The sequence below is a fragment of the Stenella coeruleoalba genome (assembly GCF_951394435.1).
Source record: "Stenella coeruleoalba genome assembly, chromosome: 14".
Taxonomy (NCBI): Eukaryota; Metazoa; Chordata; class Mammalia; order Artiodactyla; family Delphinidae; genus Stenella; species Stenella coeruleoalba.
Window position 1 is genome coordinate 66,051,807 of NC_137160.1, and position 21,705 is coordinate 66,073,511.

Below are 21,705 nucleotides of genomic sequence, written 5' to 3' on the forward strand. Positions count from 1 at the left end.
TGGAAAATCCCATATCCTCATTCCTCACAACCTGCTAGAAGCTCTAGCTCACTTCACCTAAAATCAAACTCTGTCTTCCGGTAAATGTTTCCCTTCTCGATTTTCTCAGGGACTCCCCTTCTCTATCATCCCTGTAATCCATACTGAAATAATCTTTGACTTCTCTTCCAAAGAGCAAGTCAGTCAATTACCGAGTTTAGATTTCTCCTCTATAGCTATATGTCCACTCCCTCCCTCTCCCCATATTCTCACTAGTCCAGTCCAGCACACAAAGATTTCTGCCAATTTTGCATTATCAAGGAAATCCCTTATTTCTAGTCTAAAACCTCTACTTATGCCCTTAGTACCCTCTCAAGTAGTCTTGACCCCACCCCTCCTTATAACCTAACCTCCCACCTCCATACATATGTGTACCCACAAACCTGCTCTGATCACACTGGTTGCCTCACTTGCAATGTTCTGCCTCCATGCTTTCACTCGGGTTATGTGGCTGGGGCCAGGGCTGCCATGGGAGTTCAGGAGAAGGGCTGGGCTATGGGAAAGGAGACACTTAGTGGCGCCCAGCTGGCAGCATGGTTCAGCTCAACTTTCAGCCCAACACTGATACACAGCTGTGCTCTAACTAAAGGAAAGGAACCAGTGAAAACAAGAGCCAACATTCACCAAGTACTTATATGCCAGATACTGTGCTAGTAAGCATTTTACAAGTACCATCTCTCTTAATACTAAGAATCTCCACTCTAGAAGGTAAGTGTTATTACCATCTCCATGTTACATGAGAAAACTGAAGCTTATAGAGATTGAGTAATTTATGCAGGATTCCACAGTTAATTAGAGGTGGGCCTGCCATTCAAAGCCTGATGTGCCTGGTCAGAGTATTTTACTCAACCGCCACACTACACCATCTCCCAAAATGGCTAGCGTTGCAGGGAATAATCAGTTAACTTACATCAAGTCCTTCCTTTCTCCAGTATCATCTGGGAAAGACCACCTGAAAAGACCAAAACCCACACTGAGTTGGAAGGGTTTCTCACAACTAACCATCAAGTGAGATGTTGCAGTCACATTTTTACCCATTTCACATACAAGACCAAGCTCCCAAGTACTCCTTCTGCAGCTGCCTCACTACACATACCCATCCTCATTCAGTCCTCCTCAAAACAAATTCTGACAATGACACATGAACTGTACATAGTTCGCTGGCCTACCAGGTCCTTTATGCAGCTCAACATACAAGGTGACACCAAGTTAAGACAAGTGAAGTTCCAATTTGGGTGCCTCCATCTCCCTCCCCTGTATCCTGGTCCAGTGGCTGCCAAAGCCAGGAGGGGCTTGGAGTCAGGTGTTTGATCATGGAGAAAGCTGCCATGGCCTGGCAGATGGTGAAGGGGATGGTGTCACTTCTTCACAATCTGAATGACATCCTCGTCCTCCAACGTATGGTCTTTACCCACTTTTTGAGGATTGTGTTTCACAGAGAGACCCCACACCAGAGCGCTGTATGGAAGGAAAAAAAGAACAGTTAGCGTAAATAATCACCTAGCTTCTATCTACCTAGGTGCCACTTTCTGCTCAGATTTAGCATTCCAGCTCTTAAGAGCCAAAGGCCTGCAATATCCAAGGTCCCCTGTCCCCAGTCAAAGCCCAAAGGCTTTAGCTTCCCAAGCAGTGTGGCACACTGGAACCTTCACATAAAAAGTGGCAAAGATTTTCAGAAGTTGTGTGGTTCCTCTTGCTCCAAAGCCAACTTATGAAAGTCAAAGAGAAAAAATACAAATGAGAAGTATGACAAGACTAATTTAAAATTAAAAGGAGAAAGCATAGGTTTTTAATAGAGAAAAACCCTGAAATAACTGATTGGAAATTGATTCCTACAAATGCAATGTCAGTTATTTACAGACTGTTAGAGAATACCAGTTTTTATGGGGTCTACTGAAACCATCAGTGGGTACTAATAAGAAATGTAGGACCTCCTTCCTCAGTCAAACTACGAAAACTCTCCTTCCCTATCAAGAAGCCATAACTGATAGGTCTCCTGATTTCTTAGAATATAGGAAGGTAATTTTTATCCATGGGCTTCCAATACTAACAGTATGATGTGCTACTGATGGAAATGAGTGAACAAGACACTGATACCAGCCTCACAGAGACTAAGAACTATGTACCAAGGGGTAGAAAACATTGGCCATATTATTTTTATATTGTCTTTGCTTTAAAAATCTTTATTCCCCCCAAAAAAATAATCATTAAGCAAGATTTCACTTTTTTAAATAAAAACAGATAAACAAATAACAAGAACTGATACATCACCGTTAGTAAAACAAATACATATAAAATCTTTCAAATGTACTAACAAGCAAGATAAATGCAGCGTAACCATTTTACTATCTTAAGTTAGAAAACTAATTTTTAGCAGTCAAATTCAATGCCTGCAATAGAGTCAGTGCCTTGTATTTTGCTGATGGCAAAATGTAAACAGGTTCAGCCCTTTTGGAAAGCAATGCAGCAAAACATATCATAAGCCATATAATCATTAATCCTACTTTTGGATTAAAGAAATAAAAAGGGAAAGGTCTGTGCATTAAGACTAGAAACTTACATAAAGTAGCAAAAGATAGGAAAACTATGGTTATAAAAATTATATATATAAATCTTATAACACAGAGAAAACATTTATATAGTAAATTATCAAAGGATGTGTGCATGTGGTCAAGGACACAAAGGGAATGCAACAGGGACACGTCATAATTAGTAGGCCTAAAGCTGAATTTTTTTTTATTATTAAGACAGTTAAAATGCTATTTGTGCAATAATTTAAAATCAAAAACAGGAAAATAGTGACCAAATAAAATTCTATTTGCCTTCATATGTCTCTTCTCCAAAATATTTTTCTCCCCTTTCATTTAATTCCTTGGTTAAGCTACAATTCAGAGGCTTTGAACAGTGTTCTGTTACCATGGAAGGCAGGAACTATCCAGAAATCTATAAATTTTGAAAAAAGAAAATGTCTAACTTCTCCCAAGATTCTCCTTCACTGATTCAAGTATGTGTCAAAATATAATGATTTGAGGGCAGTAGAAATTAGCACCTGTGTGTGGATAGTTACTTTTGATAAAAGGAATGTGAAGCTTAATAAAAGACTTCACTCTTTCAGTATTCTTAGGGTCAGAAACAAGTATGAATATTTTAAAAACTATTTCTGGACTTCCCCTGCAGTCCAGTGGCTAAGACTCCACGCTTCCACTACAGGGGGCATGGGTTCGATCTCTGTCAGGGAACTAAGATCCCTCATGCCACGCAGCCAAAAATAAATTAATTAATTAATTAAATAAAATAAAAACTATTTCTATGCTTTCCTAATTTTCTACAATTACTTTCTATTTTCTCTTGTTTTTATATTTTTTTGTTATTTTTGTTTTTTCTCGTTTTTAAAACAATTTTTAAAATTTCAGCCTGTAAAGATAAAAAGAATTATTTATAAATACTGTAATTCAGTTAGTTAAAATATTTCTCACAGAATTATAGGTTGCAGGTCTGAACTACTTTTTATATATACTAGAATTAAATAAGTAGATTATAGATAATGACAGCCACGTTTCTCACTGCTGGAGAGAGAAGTTAAAATAAAAAGGAGAAGGCTAAAATGAACCCTGTGGTGTTGAACTGGAATCAGAGGTAACAATAAATAAACTGATGGTTCTTAATATAGATAGATAAGGATGGATGGGTAAATTAAATAGATACATACATAAGACAAGAGAGATAAAGAAATACAGATGGACTTGTAAGTACAGGTTAGTATCCTTATATACATTTCCTAACTCTGTCTGCTAAGAGGGCCTTACAAGCAACAACAGTCCACTAACAATGAGGATGCCTAGCACACAGATCTTGTAAACCCAGGCTTCTTGGATAAGTGACTGATTCCAGGGCTGGTGTAGGAAAAATCACTATGAATCAGGAACATCTAGTAGTGCCAAAAGGTAAGGAAATGTTTAAAAAAAAAAAAAAAAAAAGATGGCAGCCTATCAAAAGAACATAGGAGCCAACCTGAAGGAGCTCCTAACGGCAAAAGCTGGAACAACTTGAGTGACAAAATAATGACAGGATTGGATTATAACACCATTGAATAAATATCCAAGAGCTCATACTAATAAAAATAAATTATGAATTAACTTAATAAACAGGGGAGAAGAGCTAGCTGTAACTCACAATAGAATTCCAATAAATAAATGTAAAATGAAAGAGGGAAATAAAGAATTACCATTAAGCAAACAACACAGCAATAAATGTTGCAGACAAGCTCCACCATAGATGTTAAAATCAGCAGGTAAACATCTGAAGAGAAACAGATCTTCATAGTCTCAAAGTACCTCCCCAAGACATTTATCAAATAAGAGAGAACAGTATCTTTACAGTAGAGAAACCCAGCCAACACCAACATAACCAAGTTATCAAAGTAAATATTACCATCAATAAGATATATCAACATCAGGCTTCCCTAGTGGCGCAGTGGTTAAGAATCTGCCTGCCAATGCAGGCGACATGGGTTCGAGCCGTGGTCCAGAAAGATCCCACATGCCGCGCAGCAACTAAGCCCATGCACCACAACTACTGAGCCTGCGCTCTAGAGTCCACAAGCCACAACTACGGAAGCCTGCATGCCTAGAGCCTGTGCTCCACAACGAGAAGCCACCACAATGAGAAGCCCGCACACTGCAATGAAAAGTAGCCCCCACTCCCTGCAACTAGAGAAAGGCTGCGTGCAGCAACTAAGACCCAACACAGCCAAAAATAAATAAATAAAATAAATTTAAAAATAATAATAATCAGGGCTTCCCTGGTGGTGCAGTGGTTGAGAGTCCGCCTGCTGATGCAGGGGCCACGGGTTCGTGCCCCGGTCCGGGAAGATCCCACATGCCGCAGAGCGGCTAGGCCCGTGAGCCATGGCCGCTGAGCCTGCACGTCCGGAGCCTGTGCTCCGCGACGGGAGAGGCCACAACAGTGAGAGGCCCGCGTACCGCAAAAAAAATAAATAAAATAAATAATAATAATAATAAGATACATCAACATCACGAATCCGGTGATATGATGCAAACTGAGGACACATCATCATTTTTGTGGTATTCTTACCAAAAATGCATAATCCCACTTCAATCATGAGAGAACATTAGACAAACCCAAAGTGAGGGACATTCTACAAAATAACTGATCAGTACTCTTCAAAAAGGCCAAGATCAAAGACACTGAAAGACTTAAGGAAATATTACTGGCAGACTGGAAGACTAGGGAGAAGTAACAGCTAAAATCCCATGTAGATTCCTGAAACACAAAGAGGATGCTGGTAGCAAAGGTATTAAAATTCAAATCAGGTCTATAGTTTAGTTAATAATATTGTACCAATACTAACCTCTGTTCTTGATGATTGTATTATGCTTATGTGAGCTGATAATGTTAGGGAAAGTAGGGTTAAGGATGTAAGGAAACTCTATTACTATTTTTGCAACTATTCTGTAAGTCTAAAATTAGTTCAAAATAAGATGTTAAAAGAAGTATATTTCGGGACTTCCCTGGTGGTCTAGTGGTTAAGACTCCGCGCTTCCAATGCAGGGGGCATGGGTTCAATCCCTGGTCAGGGAACTAAGATCCCACGTGCCACACATTGAGGAAAAAAAAAAAAAAAAAATTCCACCTGTATCAGCAGTGAGGAGTATGAGAAAGATCAGGGGGACTTACTCATGCAAAAGGTTTAGAGAGGCCCTCAGTACCCAGTGAAGCCCAGTGTGATGCTGGCAGGAAGAATTAACATTTTGTGTTTGCCAAGAGGAAGACGAATTAAAAAGAGAAAGTCAGAGCACTTTGTACTGTCAGCCCTCCCAACCTGAAAAGGCTTTTAGGGTTCTTCCTGCTCCAAGCTGGCATGGTTTTAAGAAGACACTGCAAAGTTCTAACCAAGCAAGCATCTCCTGATGCCTAATTTCTATAATACTATCCTAAGAATTATTAGTAGAACCAGTAGCTCACAGGGAAAAGAAGGCACCATGGGCCCACGATACTTACTATTTAAATTCTTTGATAAGATTTTTGTGAATCTTCATGCAGAAATCCTCCACCGTGGTCCTGGAGTAAGGCAGCACCACTGGGGATGTGTAATCTGGCAACTGGCCTTTGGGTTTGGTGTAACTAGAACACAGAGGGAATAGAGGTTGCCTACTTCTTGGAATGTTTCATGTGTGAATGCAAATCAACCCTCCATCACCCCGGAGATCAGACCCAGATAACCTCTATCTTGAGGAAGAAAGTGCCCTCAATATAGCCTCGCAGATGAGAGGAATTAACTTATTTATATCTCCAAAAATAGATTATGTTAATGAGCTCTAGAGGGTATCATTTTAGGACAGTCTGGTTTAAATCCTACAGTAATATTACCCTATCCACTAAGACTTACATCCTCACTAGTTTCAGATAGTCCCAGATCTTTTCCAACAGGTCATCAAAATTCCAGCGGTGATGCGCAGAGATGGGTACACAGTGAGGCACCTTATAGATGATATCCAATTCCTCAATGGAGATCTGATCAATCTTATTTAACACATAGATACAGGGGATATAGACTCTGTAGAACAAAAACAGTACGTGAGTCTGGAGCTGTGGACAAGACTGTCAGTCTGATTATCAGCACCCTCTCACCCAGGACCCCAAATCAGAGACTCTTAAATGGGGTCATAAGAAAGTCAGCCAAAAAAAAGAAAAAGCTTCCTACCAAAATCAGGTAGAACATCCAAAAAGTGAACTATGGGTTGAGAAGTAACAAAACTCAAGCCGTAGTCCCTAGTCATGCAACTAATTACTGAGAAAGCATCCTGCAGTGGAAAAGAACACAAGCTTTGGAGTCACAAAGAATGAATTTATTCCCAGCTCTGTCGCTTTCTATACATGTATCCCTGGGCAAGTCTCAGAGTCCAGTTCCCAGAGTTCTTTTATGAACTGTAAGAATGTAAATATATTTCTAATAATATAACTTTTAAAGAATAAAAAAAAATTTTTAATACATCTAGCAAAGTCATAATCCTAATGTTCAATCAATAGGGCAGCTAAGTTACTAATAATTAGGCAAGCCACAACTTCTCAGGCTTCAATTACCTCACTTCCAAAACACGTAACTCAAAGCACTAGCTTTTATTTGTTTTCAAAATGCCAGAAATGGACTTTCGTGGTGGCGCAGTGGTTAAGAATCTGTCTGCCAATGCAGGGGACATGGGTTCGAACCCTGGTCCAGGAAGATCCCACATGCCGTGGAGCAACTAAGCCCAGGTGCCACAACTACTGAGCCTGTGCTCTAGAGCTTGCAAGCCACAGCTACTGAGCCTGTGCGCCTAGAGTACATGCTCCACAACAAGAGAAGCCACCGCAATGAGAAGCCCGCGCACCGCAACAAAGAGTAGCCCCCGCTTGCCGCAACTAGAGAAAGCCTGCGTGCGGCAACGAAGACCCAATGCAGCTATAAATAAATAAATAAATAAATAGTTTATTTTAAAATGCCAGAAATAATTTTAACAGTAGTTTCAATTATAATTTAATTTCAAATACTAGTAATAGTAATGTCTCATGGAATAGGGTTTCAGCTCTGTTCCCTTAGAGAAAATAGACACAGCCAGTCTGCTCTCAGTTCTTCAGAACAGCCTACAGGATTTCTCAGATGGATTAATTCTGTGAGAGCAGATTGAGAACCTACCCTCTTCAACCATCATATGACACAGAGCTTAGGGGATAGCCTAGTTCACAGCAAGTAACTGAAACAAGCAATTAGATTATCATGATCAAATTGCAGAGCAAAGAAGGATGTCAGCAATCAAGACCAACCCTTCATTTTACAGCTAAAGAAAGCAAGGCCCACTATTATTTAAGATAACAGCACAACTGGAGTTAGAATCAATGTCTGCCAGATTCATAATCCAATGTTGTTGCCATTACAAGGCTTCAAATTCAAACTCAGGCACATTTAGTCAGTACCTGTTTCCTTCCACCACGTCAATGAGGTCATCTGCTGTGGCATCACTACGCAGAGTCACATCAGCATTATGGATTTTGTATTCAGCCAGAATGCTCTTCACAGTTTCAGCATCCAGTTCACTCTGAGGGCACTGAATGGGCATAGAAGACAATGACTGGTCAGAGAGCAAAAAAAAACCTCCTAAGAGTATCTACCGATGTACCTGGATAATCCTAGATAAGGTGCAAACTTATTTCTAAAGACCATTATCCTGGATCAGAGTACCTGACTTTTAGTAGGAAATACTCAAAAACTAAAAATCTTTCCAAACTCAAAGGAATGTGCTATGGCATGAATTGTGTCCCCATCCCCACCCAAATTCATATGTTGAAGAACTAATCCCAGTATCTCGGAATGTGACTGGAGCTAGGGTCTTTAAAGAGGTAATTAAATTAAAATGAGGTCATATGGGTGGGCCCTAATCCAATGTGACTCACATCCTTACAAGAAAAGGAGATTAGGACACAGACACAGAGGGGAAGGTCATATGAAGACAGAGGAGAAGACAGCCATCTACAAGCCAAGGAGAGAGGCCTCAGAAGAAACCAGTCCTGCTCACACCTTGATGTCAGATATCCAGTCTCCAAAATTAAGAGAATTAAATTTCTGTTGTTCAAGCCACCCAGTCTATATAGTACTTTATTATGGCAGCCTTAGCAAAAATACAGAAAGAATGTTCAAACATTATGACAGGATAATAGAAAAGATCTTTTGGGCAGGACAGCTTAAACCTATGACAGTCAAATAATCTGGACCTCCAGAATGTTAAATGTTGTAGGAAATTCTCATTCCTCAATTATATGACTTAGAAGCAGCATTTGACAGAATTGATCGTTCTACCAATCTGCAACACTTTCTTTAATTGGCTTCCAGGATTCCAAACTCTTCCAGTTTTCCTTCTTCTTTGTCTGAGATGTCTTATTTGCTGATTCTTCCCATCTCCCAGCGTCTAATCGTTGTGGGGGACGGAGGGTGGTGTCACAAAGCTCAATCCTTGAACCTCTTTTCTATTTATATTTGCTTCCTCAGCTAAGCTCATGGCTTTAAAATTGATAACCACTAAATGTATAGCTCCAACCCAGATCATTCCTCACATGCCTATTTGACAGTAACACTTGGAGGTCTAATTTGAGTGTCACTGGCATCTCAAACTGAACATCTGATCTTCCCCTCCTCTCCAAACCTATTCTACACAAAGTCCTACTATTTTAGTCATGAGAGTCCATTTTTCTAGCTCAGAACAAAAACTCACCATCACCTCCTTCTCTCACAACCCATATCCAGTCCAGCTGTAATTCCTACCAACTATTTCCAAAATCTTTCCACAATCAACCACTCCACATCTCCTCCACTGTTACAACTCTGGTCTAAGAAGCCATCACTTCTTGACTAGATTATTGCAATAACCTCTTAAATGGGTTCTGTGCGTCTGTACTTAACCCATTTCAGTCTGTTCTCAACAACCAGATTGATTCCATTAAAACCTGAATCAATTTTACTCCACAGACTGGAACCCAACCAAAAGTTACCCATCTCCTGCAAAGTAAAAGCATGTTTGGCCCTATACTATGACTTTGTTTCTTACCACTCTCCTGCCTGCTCACTCTTCTGTTCCTCAAACGTGCAAAGGAACCCTCTACCTCAGGGCCTTGCACTTGGGATGTTCCCTCAACATGAAACGCTCTTCCTCAAGATATTCACTTGGTTCACTCCTTCATGTCACCCCAGTGAAGATTTCTCTGATCAACCTACTTAAAACTGCAACCCAGGAGACGCAAGAAGGAAGAGGTATGGGAACATATGTATAACTGATTCACTTTGTTATAAAGCAGAAACTAACACACAATTGTAAAGCAATTATACTCCAATAAAGATGTAAAAAAAAAAAACTGCAACCCTCCCACCAACACTCTCCATCCTCTTTCCCTAGTTTACTTTTGTCCTTAGTTTATCATTATCTAATATACTATAATCACTCATTAATTTTGTTTGCTACTTTCCCCATTAGAATCTAAGGGCCGGAATTTTTGTCTATTTTGCTCCCTCTTCCATTCCCCCTGAAAGCCTAAAACAATGTGTGGCCCATGGTAGGTGCTCTATAAATCTGTGTTGAATGAATGAAAATAGATGATATCAGCAGCCATCTACTTCATGCAAACATAAGATTGGTCTTTAGTCCCATATCACCCCAAATAACCCAAAGGAAGAAATAAAGTCACAAAGGTTAAGTAAGTCTGAGACCAACTCTTGTCCTACTCTCTCAGTCATTACGACATCATTGTGTTACCTCAATTAGTGCTGGGAGAAGCCAGGCAATTTCCAAATGTCAATGTCTATGTACCACAATCCACTCTCCACCCCAGTCCCTTCAGCAACCTGCCCCATATCACCTTTTCCACTTACAGTGGCCGTGAGATTAATGCCTCCTTTATCCTTCTTCTTAAAGCCAATGTTGGGGGGTTTGCTGTTCAAGCGAATGCCAAAGCCTTCCAGCTCATTTTCTATTATCTTCTTATGTCCCAAGGGTTTCAGGACATCCAGAACAATCAAGATCAAGTTACACGTTCTGGCCACTGAAGAATTGAAAATAAAATTTTTTTCAAAGCTCATTAAAGACTTAACATAATTCAAATACTCCAAAAGGGGGAGGGGGTGGAACATAATTCAAATACTCCAAAAGGGGGAGGGGGTGGTAACATAATTCAAATACTCCAAAAGGGGGAGGGGGTGGTCTAGAGTTCCTACACTTAAAAGACAAAGGATTTTTTTTTTTTATAAATACACAGACACACATGAAGTTCTTAAGCTTTCCAAAAATTTATGCCAGAAGTCAATCTGCAATGTATTCTTTGTTTTCTATTAGTGTATCTAGAGGATGTGTCAACTTCTAGATACACTAGTAGAAAAATAATTTGGGATGAAGATACAAACCAGGCAATAACCTGAATTCCTGAAAAAGTTCAGAAAGATTTAAAACAGTAAGAATTCTAAAAGAATAAGATTATCCAGTTAGCATATTTTTTGTCGACTTTTTTGAGATATAATTTATAAAAAATAGTGTTAAGCACATGGTTTGATGACAAATGTATATACCTGTCTAACCACCACAGCAACTGAGATTCAGAGGATTTCCATCACCTCCAAAAGCTCCCTTATACCCCTTTGCAATGAATCTTCCCCTCAATTCCCAGTCAACCACTAATCTGCTTTTCTTCTTTTTTTTATTTATTTATTTATTTTTGGCTGCGTTGGGTCTTCATTGCTGCTGAGCACAGGCTTTCTCTTGTTGCAGTATGCAGGCTTCTCATTGCAGTGGCTTCTCTTGTTGCAGAGCACGAGCTCTAGGCGCACAGGCTTCAGTAGTTGCAACATGTGGGCTCAGTAGTTGTGGCTCATGGGCTCTAGAGCACAGGCTCAGTAGTTGTGGCACACGGGCTTAGTTGCTCTGCAGCATGTGGGATCTTCCCAGAGCAGGGCTCGAACCTGTGTCCCCTGCATTGGCAGGCAGATTCTGAACCACTGTGCCACCAGGGAAGTCCACTGATCTGCTTTTCTGTCACCATAGATTAAGTTGCATGTTTTAGAATTGCATATAAATAGAATTATACAAAATCTAGTCTTTTGTGCCTGGCTCTTTTAATTTAGCATATTTCTGATAGTCATCCATGAATGACTTCAAACCTATAATTCCATAAATAGCTAAATTAATAATTAAGGGTAAAATAAAAATACTTTCAAACATGAAAAGAAAAACCAGAACAATGTACCTATCATTCACTCTTTTTCAGTAAGTTTCTAAAGAATGTGCTTCAGCAAAACATGAAAATAACCCAAAAAAGGTAAGACGCTGACTCTAAGAAATAGGGGATCCCACACAAGAACACAAAAGAAAATCTCAGGATGACAGCCATGCAAAAAGCCTAGAGCTGCATTATCCAATACAGCATCCACTAGCTACCTGGGGCTATTCAAATTTAAATTAATTAAAATTCAATAAAATTTAAAATTCAGTTACTCAATTGCACCAGGCACACTTTAAGTGATCAACAGCCACAGACACCTACAACTACCATATTGGACAGCACAAATTCAAAACATTTCCATTACTGTAGAACATTTCCATTACTGGACAGTGTTGGTCTAGAAAGCAATCAATCCAGATTGAGGCATAAAGACAAAGGGTAAAGGAAGGTAGTGTCAGGGTTGAGGGGAGATAATGAAATCAGTAAGACTGTATTTGGAACTGTATTCAAGTATCTAGAAAACTACTGATTAATAGGCATTTGATCTATTGGAACATTTGAAAAATATTAACAAACAGAAAAGTAAACAAAATAAAACAAGAACCAATTATTAACTCCATGAAAAACAAACTTCAAAAACAGATCTCAACAGAAAAGAAACCAAGTCATAACACACTACTTATCTCAGCACAACAAAAGTCAGACAGTCATTACATAATAATATATACCACGACTAGTGAGTTAACTGAAAACTATGATACAACTTCTTTGAAAGAATAGGAAAAGAGACATGGAGTATGAGAGAGCTAATTTCCTACCATAACATGAAACCAACAGATGGTATCTAAAATTAATTAGTCATGAAATAGCAATATAAGCATAACATTTTAAAATATGAAATAGAAGAAACAGTTGAAGACTTGTCAGTACCTGCCAATGGGGAATGACACTAAAGGTGTCAGATTATCTGCTATCTGGGGTAGCAGATTATTGCCATTTATGATTAGCCTTTATTTATTTATTTATTTATTTATTTTTGGCCGTGCCTTGCAGCCTGTGGGATTTTAGTTCCCCGACCAGGGATTGAACCCGGGCCCTCGGCAGTGAGAGTGCAGAGTCCTAACCACTGGACTGCCAGGGAATTCCCCTATGATTATCCTTTTATAGTATTTTACCTCAAATAAAAAGGAAAGAAGAAGAAAAGGCATGGGTGGGAGTCAGGAAACCTGAGTTCTAGCTCTGAATCTGCCACAACAGTGCAACACTGCACCAACGCACTTCACTTCTCCTGTCCTTAGTGTTGCTCTGCAAATGGGGATCTGGACTGATACTCTCTGAGGTCCCTTTAAGTTCCGACTTTAAGTCTACTCCAGTGAGAAGTCAGTTAAAACTATGCCCTTCATTGTGGTACCAACTCCAAGCCCAACAGTCCCATCTAAAGGAACAGTACCCAGTAAAGGGATGATATCCTGGGATGGTGGCCCTGGAACACTCACCTGCAATGACTTGACGGCCTCTACCTTTCCCATCCTTGGCACCCTCAATGATACCTGGGAGATCCAGAAGCTGGAAGATTACGGAGAGAAAAGGAAAAACTGATTATAAATCTGAACAGATCAAATAGAATGATTTATTTCTCAAGTAGTCAAAATTTAGGAGATCCAAATCCAATCTTCCTTATAAGTGAATGTGTAAATCTTACTTTTACTAAGCATCTACTAAATGTCAGCTGCAAGATTCTTACATACTTTATCTAGTTCAAAATGCCTAGTAAGTCTGTGAATAAGGATATTGGTTGAGCTTCATAGAGGTTAAGTAGTTTGCCCAAAGTCACAGTCTTAATAAACAAGATTATAATCCACATTTTGGGGGCCTTAATCCATTATTCTACACTAATATTTTTCAATATTCCCCCACTTTTCAGAAGGCTGATCCTCCATACAAATTCCTTACTATAGATAATAAGTGGATCATAACATTCACAAGCAATAAATCCTGAGACCTTTGTGAATCCTCCAGTTCACAAAAATTTCTGCAGCCATTCTTAATCAGGCAAGCACATAAAAATCACCTATAAAACAATTAAAAATGCAGGGGCTTCTCTGGTGGTGCAGTGGTTGAGAGTCCACCTGCCGATGCAGGGGACACAGGTTCATGCCCCGGTCCGGGAGGATTCCACATGCTGCGAAGCGGCTGGGCCCATGAGCCACGGCCGCTGAGCCTGCGCGTCCGGAGCCTGTGCTCCGCAACAGGAGAGGCTACAACAGTGAGAGGCCCGCATATCGCCAAAAAAAAAAAAAAAAAAAAAGCAGATATCTGAGCTTCATCCCTGTATATTCTGATTTGGAAGGGCCAAAGTAGGATTCAGATATTGATCTGTATTTCAGAAGGCTCCATGGGTGACTCTGATAGGTGTCCCCAGTTGAAAATGACCACTCAATTGCCCAGGAAATGCAATAAAGTAAAACTTCACAGAAGTCACAGTGTATGTACTTAATGATGAGAACATCAAAACCAAATCCATAGCACCGATGATTCAAATTCACAAACTATAGTTATAAGCCCTTGAGAGTCTGTTAAGAGCACATGTAAAATCTGAAAATACGAAGGGCCATACTACTGTATGGCCAATACTGAATTATCCATATGAACAGACAGGTATATAGCTGCAGCTTATCAAAACATCATTTAAAACTAGCTTTTGCTGGGGAATTCCCTGGCGGTGCAGTGGTTAAGACTCCACGCTTTCACTGCCGAGGGCCCGGGTTCGATCCCTGGTCTGGGAACTAAGATCCCACAAGCCTCGCGGCAAGGCAAAAAACAGCAACAACAACAATAACTAGTCTTTGCTATAAGCATATCTGATATTACAGAAATAAACTTCACATTAAATAAACCACAAGGAAAAAGAACAAACTCAGGAGGTGCTTAGAGAGTTCAACTTTTCCATTCAAGAACCTGCTCAAAATGTCCTTCCTATTCCTCACTACATAATAAATAACATTACCTCCTCTAAAACTGATACAACGCACCAGTTAAATTGAGCTACCCTTTCTCTTTCAAAAAACGTAATTTATATTCAATACACCTGCCTTGACTTGGAAACTTTAGTTACACTGATTTAAAAGGCTACATGGGGGCTAATGAGCACACCAGACCTTGATTTTTAAACATCTGTCTCCAATAAAAGGAACGCGCACTCCTTCAGAAGTGGCAGATTCCAGGGCTGGGGCAGGGAAAATATAAGATTAGCCTGGAACATCATGTGGTACCAAAAAATAAGGCATTACACACAAAAAGATGGGGGCTTCTGGAAAGAACAAAGGAGCCAACCTGAAGAAGTTCCTAATAGTCACACCTGGAACAATGTGAGTAATAAAATAATGGTAGTACTGGATTATAATCCATAAAATAAGATAAATATCCATGAGCCCACAATGACACAAATTCAATAAATAAATGGGAGAGAAGGAATAGCTCCTCCATATAATAGAATTCCAATTAACAAATGTAGTAGGAAAGAGAAAAATAGAGAATCACCATTAAGCAAGAAGCACAGTAATAACTGTTGCATATGAGATCCAGATGAATGCTAAAATGAGTGGGCAAGTTTGTGAAACAGGATTTGTATCTTCTCAAAGTATCTCCCCCAAGATATTTATTAACTACAAAAAGAAAGATAATAGCTTTACAGTAGAGAAACCCCACAGACACCACTTTAACCAACTGATGGGGGTCAATATTACCAATAATATATACTAACATCATGAATCCCTAAGATGCACTGAGAAGGACATACCACCATTTCTGTAGTATGCTTGCCAAAAAAATATAATACCTCAGTTTAATCGTAAGAAAACATCAGAGAAATCCAAATTGAGGAACAGTCTACAAAATAACTAATCAGCACTCTTTTAAGAGTGTCAGGATCATGAAGGACAGGACTGAGGAACTATTACAGGTGGCAGGAGAATAGGGGAAAGAACCGAACATAACATGGGATGATCACAAATAGAATCTTGAAAAAGAACACTGGTCGGGAAACTGGTAAAAATTCGAACAAGTTCTATAGTTTAGTGACTAGTACTGCACCAGAGTTAATCTATTACTGATAATTATTCTATGTTTATGTAAGGTGCTAATATTAGGGGAAGCAGGGTGATATAAGAGAACCTCAAAATAATTATGCTAAGTGAAAGAAGCCAGCCAAAAAAAGAGTTCATTTATATTTACACATGGTCTTATTTATATAAAACTCTTAACATGTAAACTACAGGATGAAAGGGGCATGAGGAAACTTTGGGGATGATATGCTCACAATCTTGATTGTGGTGATATTTTCACCAGTTTATAGATATGTCAAAACTTATCAAATTGTATACTTCCTGTGCAGTTAACTGTATGTGAATTACATTTCAATAAAGATGTCTGAAAAAACAAAACGTCTATCATCAGTTGTTCCTAAGAAGTTAAGTCTAAAGTGTATTTCTTCAGCCCTCCCAAAGATTCTGTAATCTACTTCCACCACTTTGTAAATCCCTGCCTGCTTTAAAAAAAAAAAAAAAAAGTATTCCATCAGCAAAAGGCTTTATACTGAGACAAGAGAGCAAGAGCCATGGCAGCTGAACATGGCGGAGAAATTTATTGAAGCCCCTACAAATGTAAAAGCAAGTTAACTTTAGCTTTTCTTGAGAGGGAAATATTTAAAATTACATTAAACTATTTAAATATTTAAAATTACATTGAACTATTTGAATGTGGCAACTATATTTCATCCAATAAAAACAGTCTATGCTTTACAATTCTGAATTTCAGATTACAACCAACTAAGAGATGAGAAAATAAAAAATATTTCTTCAAATCATGTAACTGTAGGATTTTAAGAATTGGAATGTTAACCTACTTCAAACTCAAATGCCTTCAGAGATTAAAGCAGGTACAAGTCTATATATATACATATATATATATATATATATATATATATACACACACACACATATACGTATACACATATATATGTATACATATGTACATCCCTGGTTAAGTGGTGGTTCAGCCATTACTTGAACACCTCCAGACATAGTAATTAATTACCTCAAGAGGTACCATTCCATCTTTAGGCACCTTTCTTGTTAAAAAGATCTTCTTTCCGAACAACAACAAAAAAAACAGAACTCTACCTCTTTATAATTCTTATTAGGTGGTTCTAATTTTGTACACCATTCCCCACCAAGTCACAGATAATGAGTCCTCTGCCACAAAACAGCCTTTTAAAAGAACATTTGAGGGCCTTTTAATGCAGTTAAACACACCTACTAGTATGCTTACTTAACTTGGTTTCTGGAGAAAGTCAGAAGGAAAAACAGAGGCAGAGGGCACAGACGGAAAAGAAAGTACCATGGAAAAAAGGAAGAAAAAAACCTGAAAAGATCAAGAGACTGAAATAAATGAAGGTTTTGAGGAAAAGACAAGGAAAGAGAGGGGTTAAGTGGCTATTTATTCTGATATACCCAGAAGCCCTGAGAGAGGTGCCATAACATCTCATCAGGAAAGAGGTTACTCTCTGAGCTGCCAAAGACTCTGAAACCAGAAGAAATTAAGCAATGGTCCAGATATGCCCAAGTGTCCTCATTCTTGTTACTATATACATTTGGACATGGAGTCCTAGAAAGGTACATGTCCTAACAGTATCTGCATGGATACCTAACCAGAAAGAAAAAAAGCCACTGAAAATACTACCAGGACACTGGTCCCTCACTACTTCAGATTCTATAATAAAGAAGCATGAATGTACTTCACAACTCACTGTGTAGCTCAGCAAGAGGGAAAACAAATACCTACACCAAGAGTTTCCAAACGATGTGCCAAGGCACTCAGGGCGTTCTAAATTTTCAAAAGAAACAGCAGTTCTTAATATCTGTCAGGCACTGAGGGAACTACTAAATCCAAGAAGCTCATAATTTCACCATTAGATCCTAGTACACTGCTTTCAACCACATCAGATCCGAATCTTTGGGAAGTTGGATTTTTCAGCGATTACTATGGTAAAAAATAAGCACCACACAAAAATCGGTGTCGAAAAGGAAACAAATGTGGCAGTATCCAATCTGATTCCAAAATCTGAGAAGTTATATGGTACCCAACAGTGCCCATATCCCATTAGTAAATAACTGTAGCTGTAAGGACATAAATAATTGTTTGGATCTAACTATTTAACAAACAGAACCATTAGGTTATTTCTTTTAGCCTGGAGCACCATAAAAAATTACTGGGACCAGAAAACTATCAGGAAATAATTGCTGAGACACTAAGGATGCTGTGAACTAGAAAGTTTGGGAACCTCTAGTCTAGATTCAAATGCCATGAAATTCAGAACCTTACCTTCTTAGCTGTGGAGCAAAAAAGAATGTGTTCCATTACATTTTACACATTCTTTCTTTCATACCCAAGTGGACTCCTCATTTGGGAGCCCTAAATCTATCATCTATCTGAGAACTTCTGAAGATGACAACTTCATTAAGTCTCACAGATAAGAATTATTTTCTAAAAAGGGTCTGATCGGGCTTCCCTGGTGGCGCAGTGGTTGAGAGTCCACCTGCCGATGCAGGGGACACGGGTTCGTGCCCCGGTCTGGGAAGATCCCACATGCCGCGGAGCGGCTGGGCCCGTGAGCCATGGCCGCTGAGCCTGCGCGTCTGGAGCCTGTGCTCCGCAACGGGAGAGGCCACAACAGTGAGAGGCCCGCGTACCGCAAAAATAAATAAATTAATTAAAAATAAATAAATAAATAAAAAGGGTCCGATCATGGTATTTATTAAAGTTTCTGATGGCTCCTAGCTATGTACAAGATAAAATTCAACTTCCTAAGCAGGCACATAAGATCCTTCATAATTCAGCTCCAACCTACCTTTCCAGATTCAGTTTCTACCACTCACTGTCCCACAGCTAAGCTCACACCACAGCAGGCTGTTCACTGTTATGGCTCCTTAAAACTGTCCTTTACATTCTCCAGTTGGTGAAATTCTATTTGAACTTCAAAACCCACCCCATTGTCACTTTCTACATGCAGTTTTTTCTGTCTTACCAGACCTTCCCCCACCTCCATCCTCAGGTGGAAAAAGTAGTCCTTCCTTTCTCTGTGTTTTCACAAACGATATCCCACTGTATTATTGTTTTTATGTACTGCGCTGTCTCCTCTACTAGACACTGAGGGCCTGGTAGATCAAAGATCAGGCCTGGCATATACAGAGCTCCAAGTAAGTGTTTTTTAAATGAAAGAATTGATTTCTTCCCTTCCTTGGCCTGCAGGCCTGACTCACCTGGATCTTGGCACCTTTGTATCTGATGACACCAGGTACAGTGGTCAGAGTAGTGAACTCATAGGCTGCCACCTCGGAATATACCCCTGCCAGGTTACTGAGCAGTGTTGACTTCCCCACAGATGGAAAACCCACAAACCCAATTCGAGCATCACCTGTCTTGGCAACGTCAAATCCTAAAACATCAACAAATATAAAAAGGAGGAGGAAAGTTATCCCTGGGAGTGTTGAGACTAATGTAATTCCTTTTACATTCTGGTTGCCTATCCCTCTAGAACCTATTTCTCCAACTTTTTACAGTTTATCTCTAGGGTAGAGCTTAAGCACACAAAATTCCCCCATAGCAATTCAAAATATTTAATGGAGTGGGTTTTGTTTATTTTATTTTATTTTATTTTTTATTTTTTTATTGGCGTATAATTGCTTTACAATGGTGTGTTAGTTTCTGCTTCACAACAAAATGAATCAGTTATATATACACACATATTCCCATATCTCTTCCCTCTTGCGTCTCCCTCCCTCCCACCCTCCCTATCCCACCCCTCCAGTCAGTCGCAAAGCACTGAGCTGATCTCCCTGTGCTATGTGGCTGCTTCCCAGTAGCTATCTACCTTACGTTTGGTAGTGTATATATGTCCATGCCTCTCTCTCGCTTCGTCACAGCTTACCCTTCCCCTCCCCATATCCTCAAGTCCATTCTCTAGTAAGTCTGTGTCTTTATTCCTGTTTTACCCCTAGGTTCTTCATGACATTTTTTTTTTCTTAAATTAAATGGAGTGTTTGATGTAAAAACTTTACACCTCTACATGTTATATACCTTTCTAGTACCCACAGTATTTAGGGCCCAAATATTATATAACCACTGATCTAAAAAATCGGTTTCTTTTTTTTTTCTTATAAACTCTGGGGACTGTGTCACTGACAGAGTTTTCTTTTCTTACAGTGCATTGCAAACAAATTCAAAGCCAAATTTGTGGCCCTTCTCTAAGAAGTGTACAGACTTTATGACATTACTTTTCATCCTAACTTTATCTCTCGGCTTCAACTTATTCTTTCTACCTTCATTTCCCTTTGTATTAATTTCCTTTATCTTGTTGACTATTTATTTACATATTTCAGTGAGCCAATGTAAAACTATTTTGGATCAGTACAGGACATACATAAATAAAACCCTAGTTCACTTAGAGAATATTCGTTTGCCTTTGAAATCAGTAAAATTGGGAATTCCCTGGCAGTCCAGTGGTTAGGACTCGGTGCTTTCGCTGCCAGGGCCCAGGTTCGATCCCTGCTCAGGAAACTAAGATCCCACAAGTCGCATGGCATGGCCAAAAAAAAAAAAGAAAAGAAATCAGTAGAATAAAATAAACACAATTCAAGAATTTAGGCTTAGGAAACACAAATCGACTTTGATATAAAATTTAAAATTATTTTTAAACCATATGCCTTTATTAATAAAAATTATACCAAGAAAAAGAAAGTCGAAGCAAAACACAAACCTTCTCCTGGTCCACCACCACCACCACCTTTTGGAGTAATGAGTTCCCTGCGAAGCTTAGCAAGGCGAGCCTTAAGCAGCCCTAGATGATGTGCTGTGGCCTTGTTCTTTTGCGTCCGAGCCATCTATAAGGGAGGAATCACAGCCATAAATCAGAAGCAGTTCCTACAAGTTAAAACATCCAGAATGAATGCGCCCCCAGCTCTGAGAGAATGATGTTTTTTATCTAGGTCCCACTAACTTCAATACACCCATTTTAACTCAGACTTAAAAGAGTAAAAATCCATTCTCTCCATCACGCAGACTATTCCCCGCATTACAGAGCAAACAGCTGAGGCCCAAACAGAAGAAACATGACCAAGGTCATTACAATCAGCATTCACAGATTAGACTAAAACTCAGCTGCTGATTCCTTTTCAACTGCTTGTACCTGGTGTGCCCCAACCGATTTTAAAGAGCTCTGAGCACTTCAGACCATACAATCACACAACAATCCAGGTGGAATCAACAGCCACCGCAGATGACAATTTACATCCAGATCATATTCCCGGGAGCAATACTCTGGGAAAGGGGGTCATCAAAGTAGAGACTGGGGAAGGGGAGGGCGGTTCGAGGGGCGATAAAGAAAGATACTTAAGTACGCGAGCAGGTCAGGGCAGAAGTGGGGGGATAGGATTCAGTGTTGCTCACATAAAAAGAAGAGAAGACTGAGAGAAACAATGTTCAGACAGGAGCAGAACGCTGGAAGGGGGCACTGACTAAGTTGCACAGGTGTAGACCGCGGGCCCGGGATGAGGGGAGTCGGGGAACGCGGGCCCGGTCCTGAGGAGGCTGAGGGAAGTTCAGGCAGGAGAGACGCCGCCGAAGAGGAACGCTCGGACGAAGTGTTCGAGCGCCCATTACCTCGGCTTCGATCTCCGCGATCTTAGCTAAAGTGCTGCTCATGTTGGTGAGTCGCGGGGGGCGCAGTGGCCTCCACACGGACAGTCTCCCTTCGGACACCCGCCAGCGGACCTTCCACAGCCACCAGGCGCTACAGCAGTGCGCAAGCGCGGTAGTTCCTATTTCTCGCGAGAGTTCCGCGCGAGACTTACT

The 21,705-nt window shown here is 39.8% G+C and overlaps 1 protein-coding gene across 1 annotated transcript; it reads right to left on the reverse strand.

The window, feature by feature from the left end:
• Positions 1 to 390: 390 nt before the first annotated feature.
• On the reverse strand, positions 391 to 21,637 carry DRG1 (developmentally regulated GTP binding protein 1). Its single transcript, XM_079943156.1, has 9 exons — positions 21,514 to 21,637; positions 20,612 to 20,735; positions 19,116 to 19,291; positions 13,293 to 13,362; positions 10,457 to 10,626; positions 8,014 to 8,144; positions 6,449 to 6,616; positions 6,061 to 6,183; positions 391 to 1,497 (listed from the first exon to the last, which is right to left on the reverse strand). Exons 1-9 carry the CDS (start codon positions 21,553 to 21,555, stop codon positions 1,398 to 1,400), a joined length of 1,104 nt encoding a protein of 367 aa, XP_079799282.1. The 5' UTR covers positions 21,556 to 21,637; the 3' UTR covers positions 391 to 1,397.
• Positions 21,638 to 21,705: the final 68 nt, after the last annotated feature.

Coding starts and splice junctions, on each gene's coding strand:
- DRG1 (XM_079943156.1), bottom strand. CDS start 21,555: ATGAGCAGCACTTTAGCTAAGATCGCGGAGATCGAAGCCGAG. Junction 10,627..13,292: donor AGGCCGTCAAGTCATTGCAG/GTGAGTGTTCCA, acceptor TCAATTCTTCAG/TGGCCAGAACGTGTAACTTG. Junction 6,184..6,448: donor TATCTGAAACTAGTGAGGAT/GTAAGTCTTAGT, acceptor TCTGTGTTCTAG/TTACACCAAACCCAAAGGCC.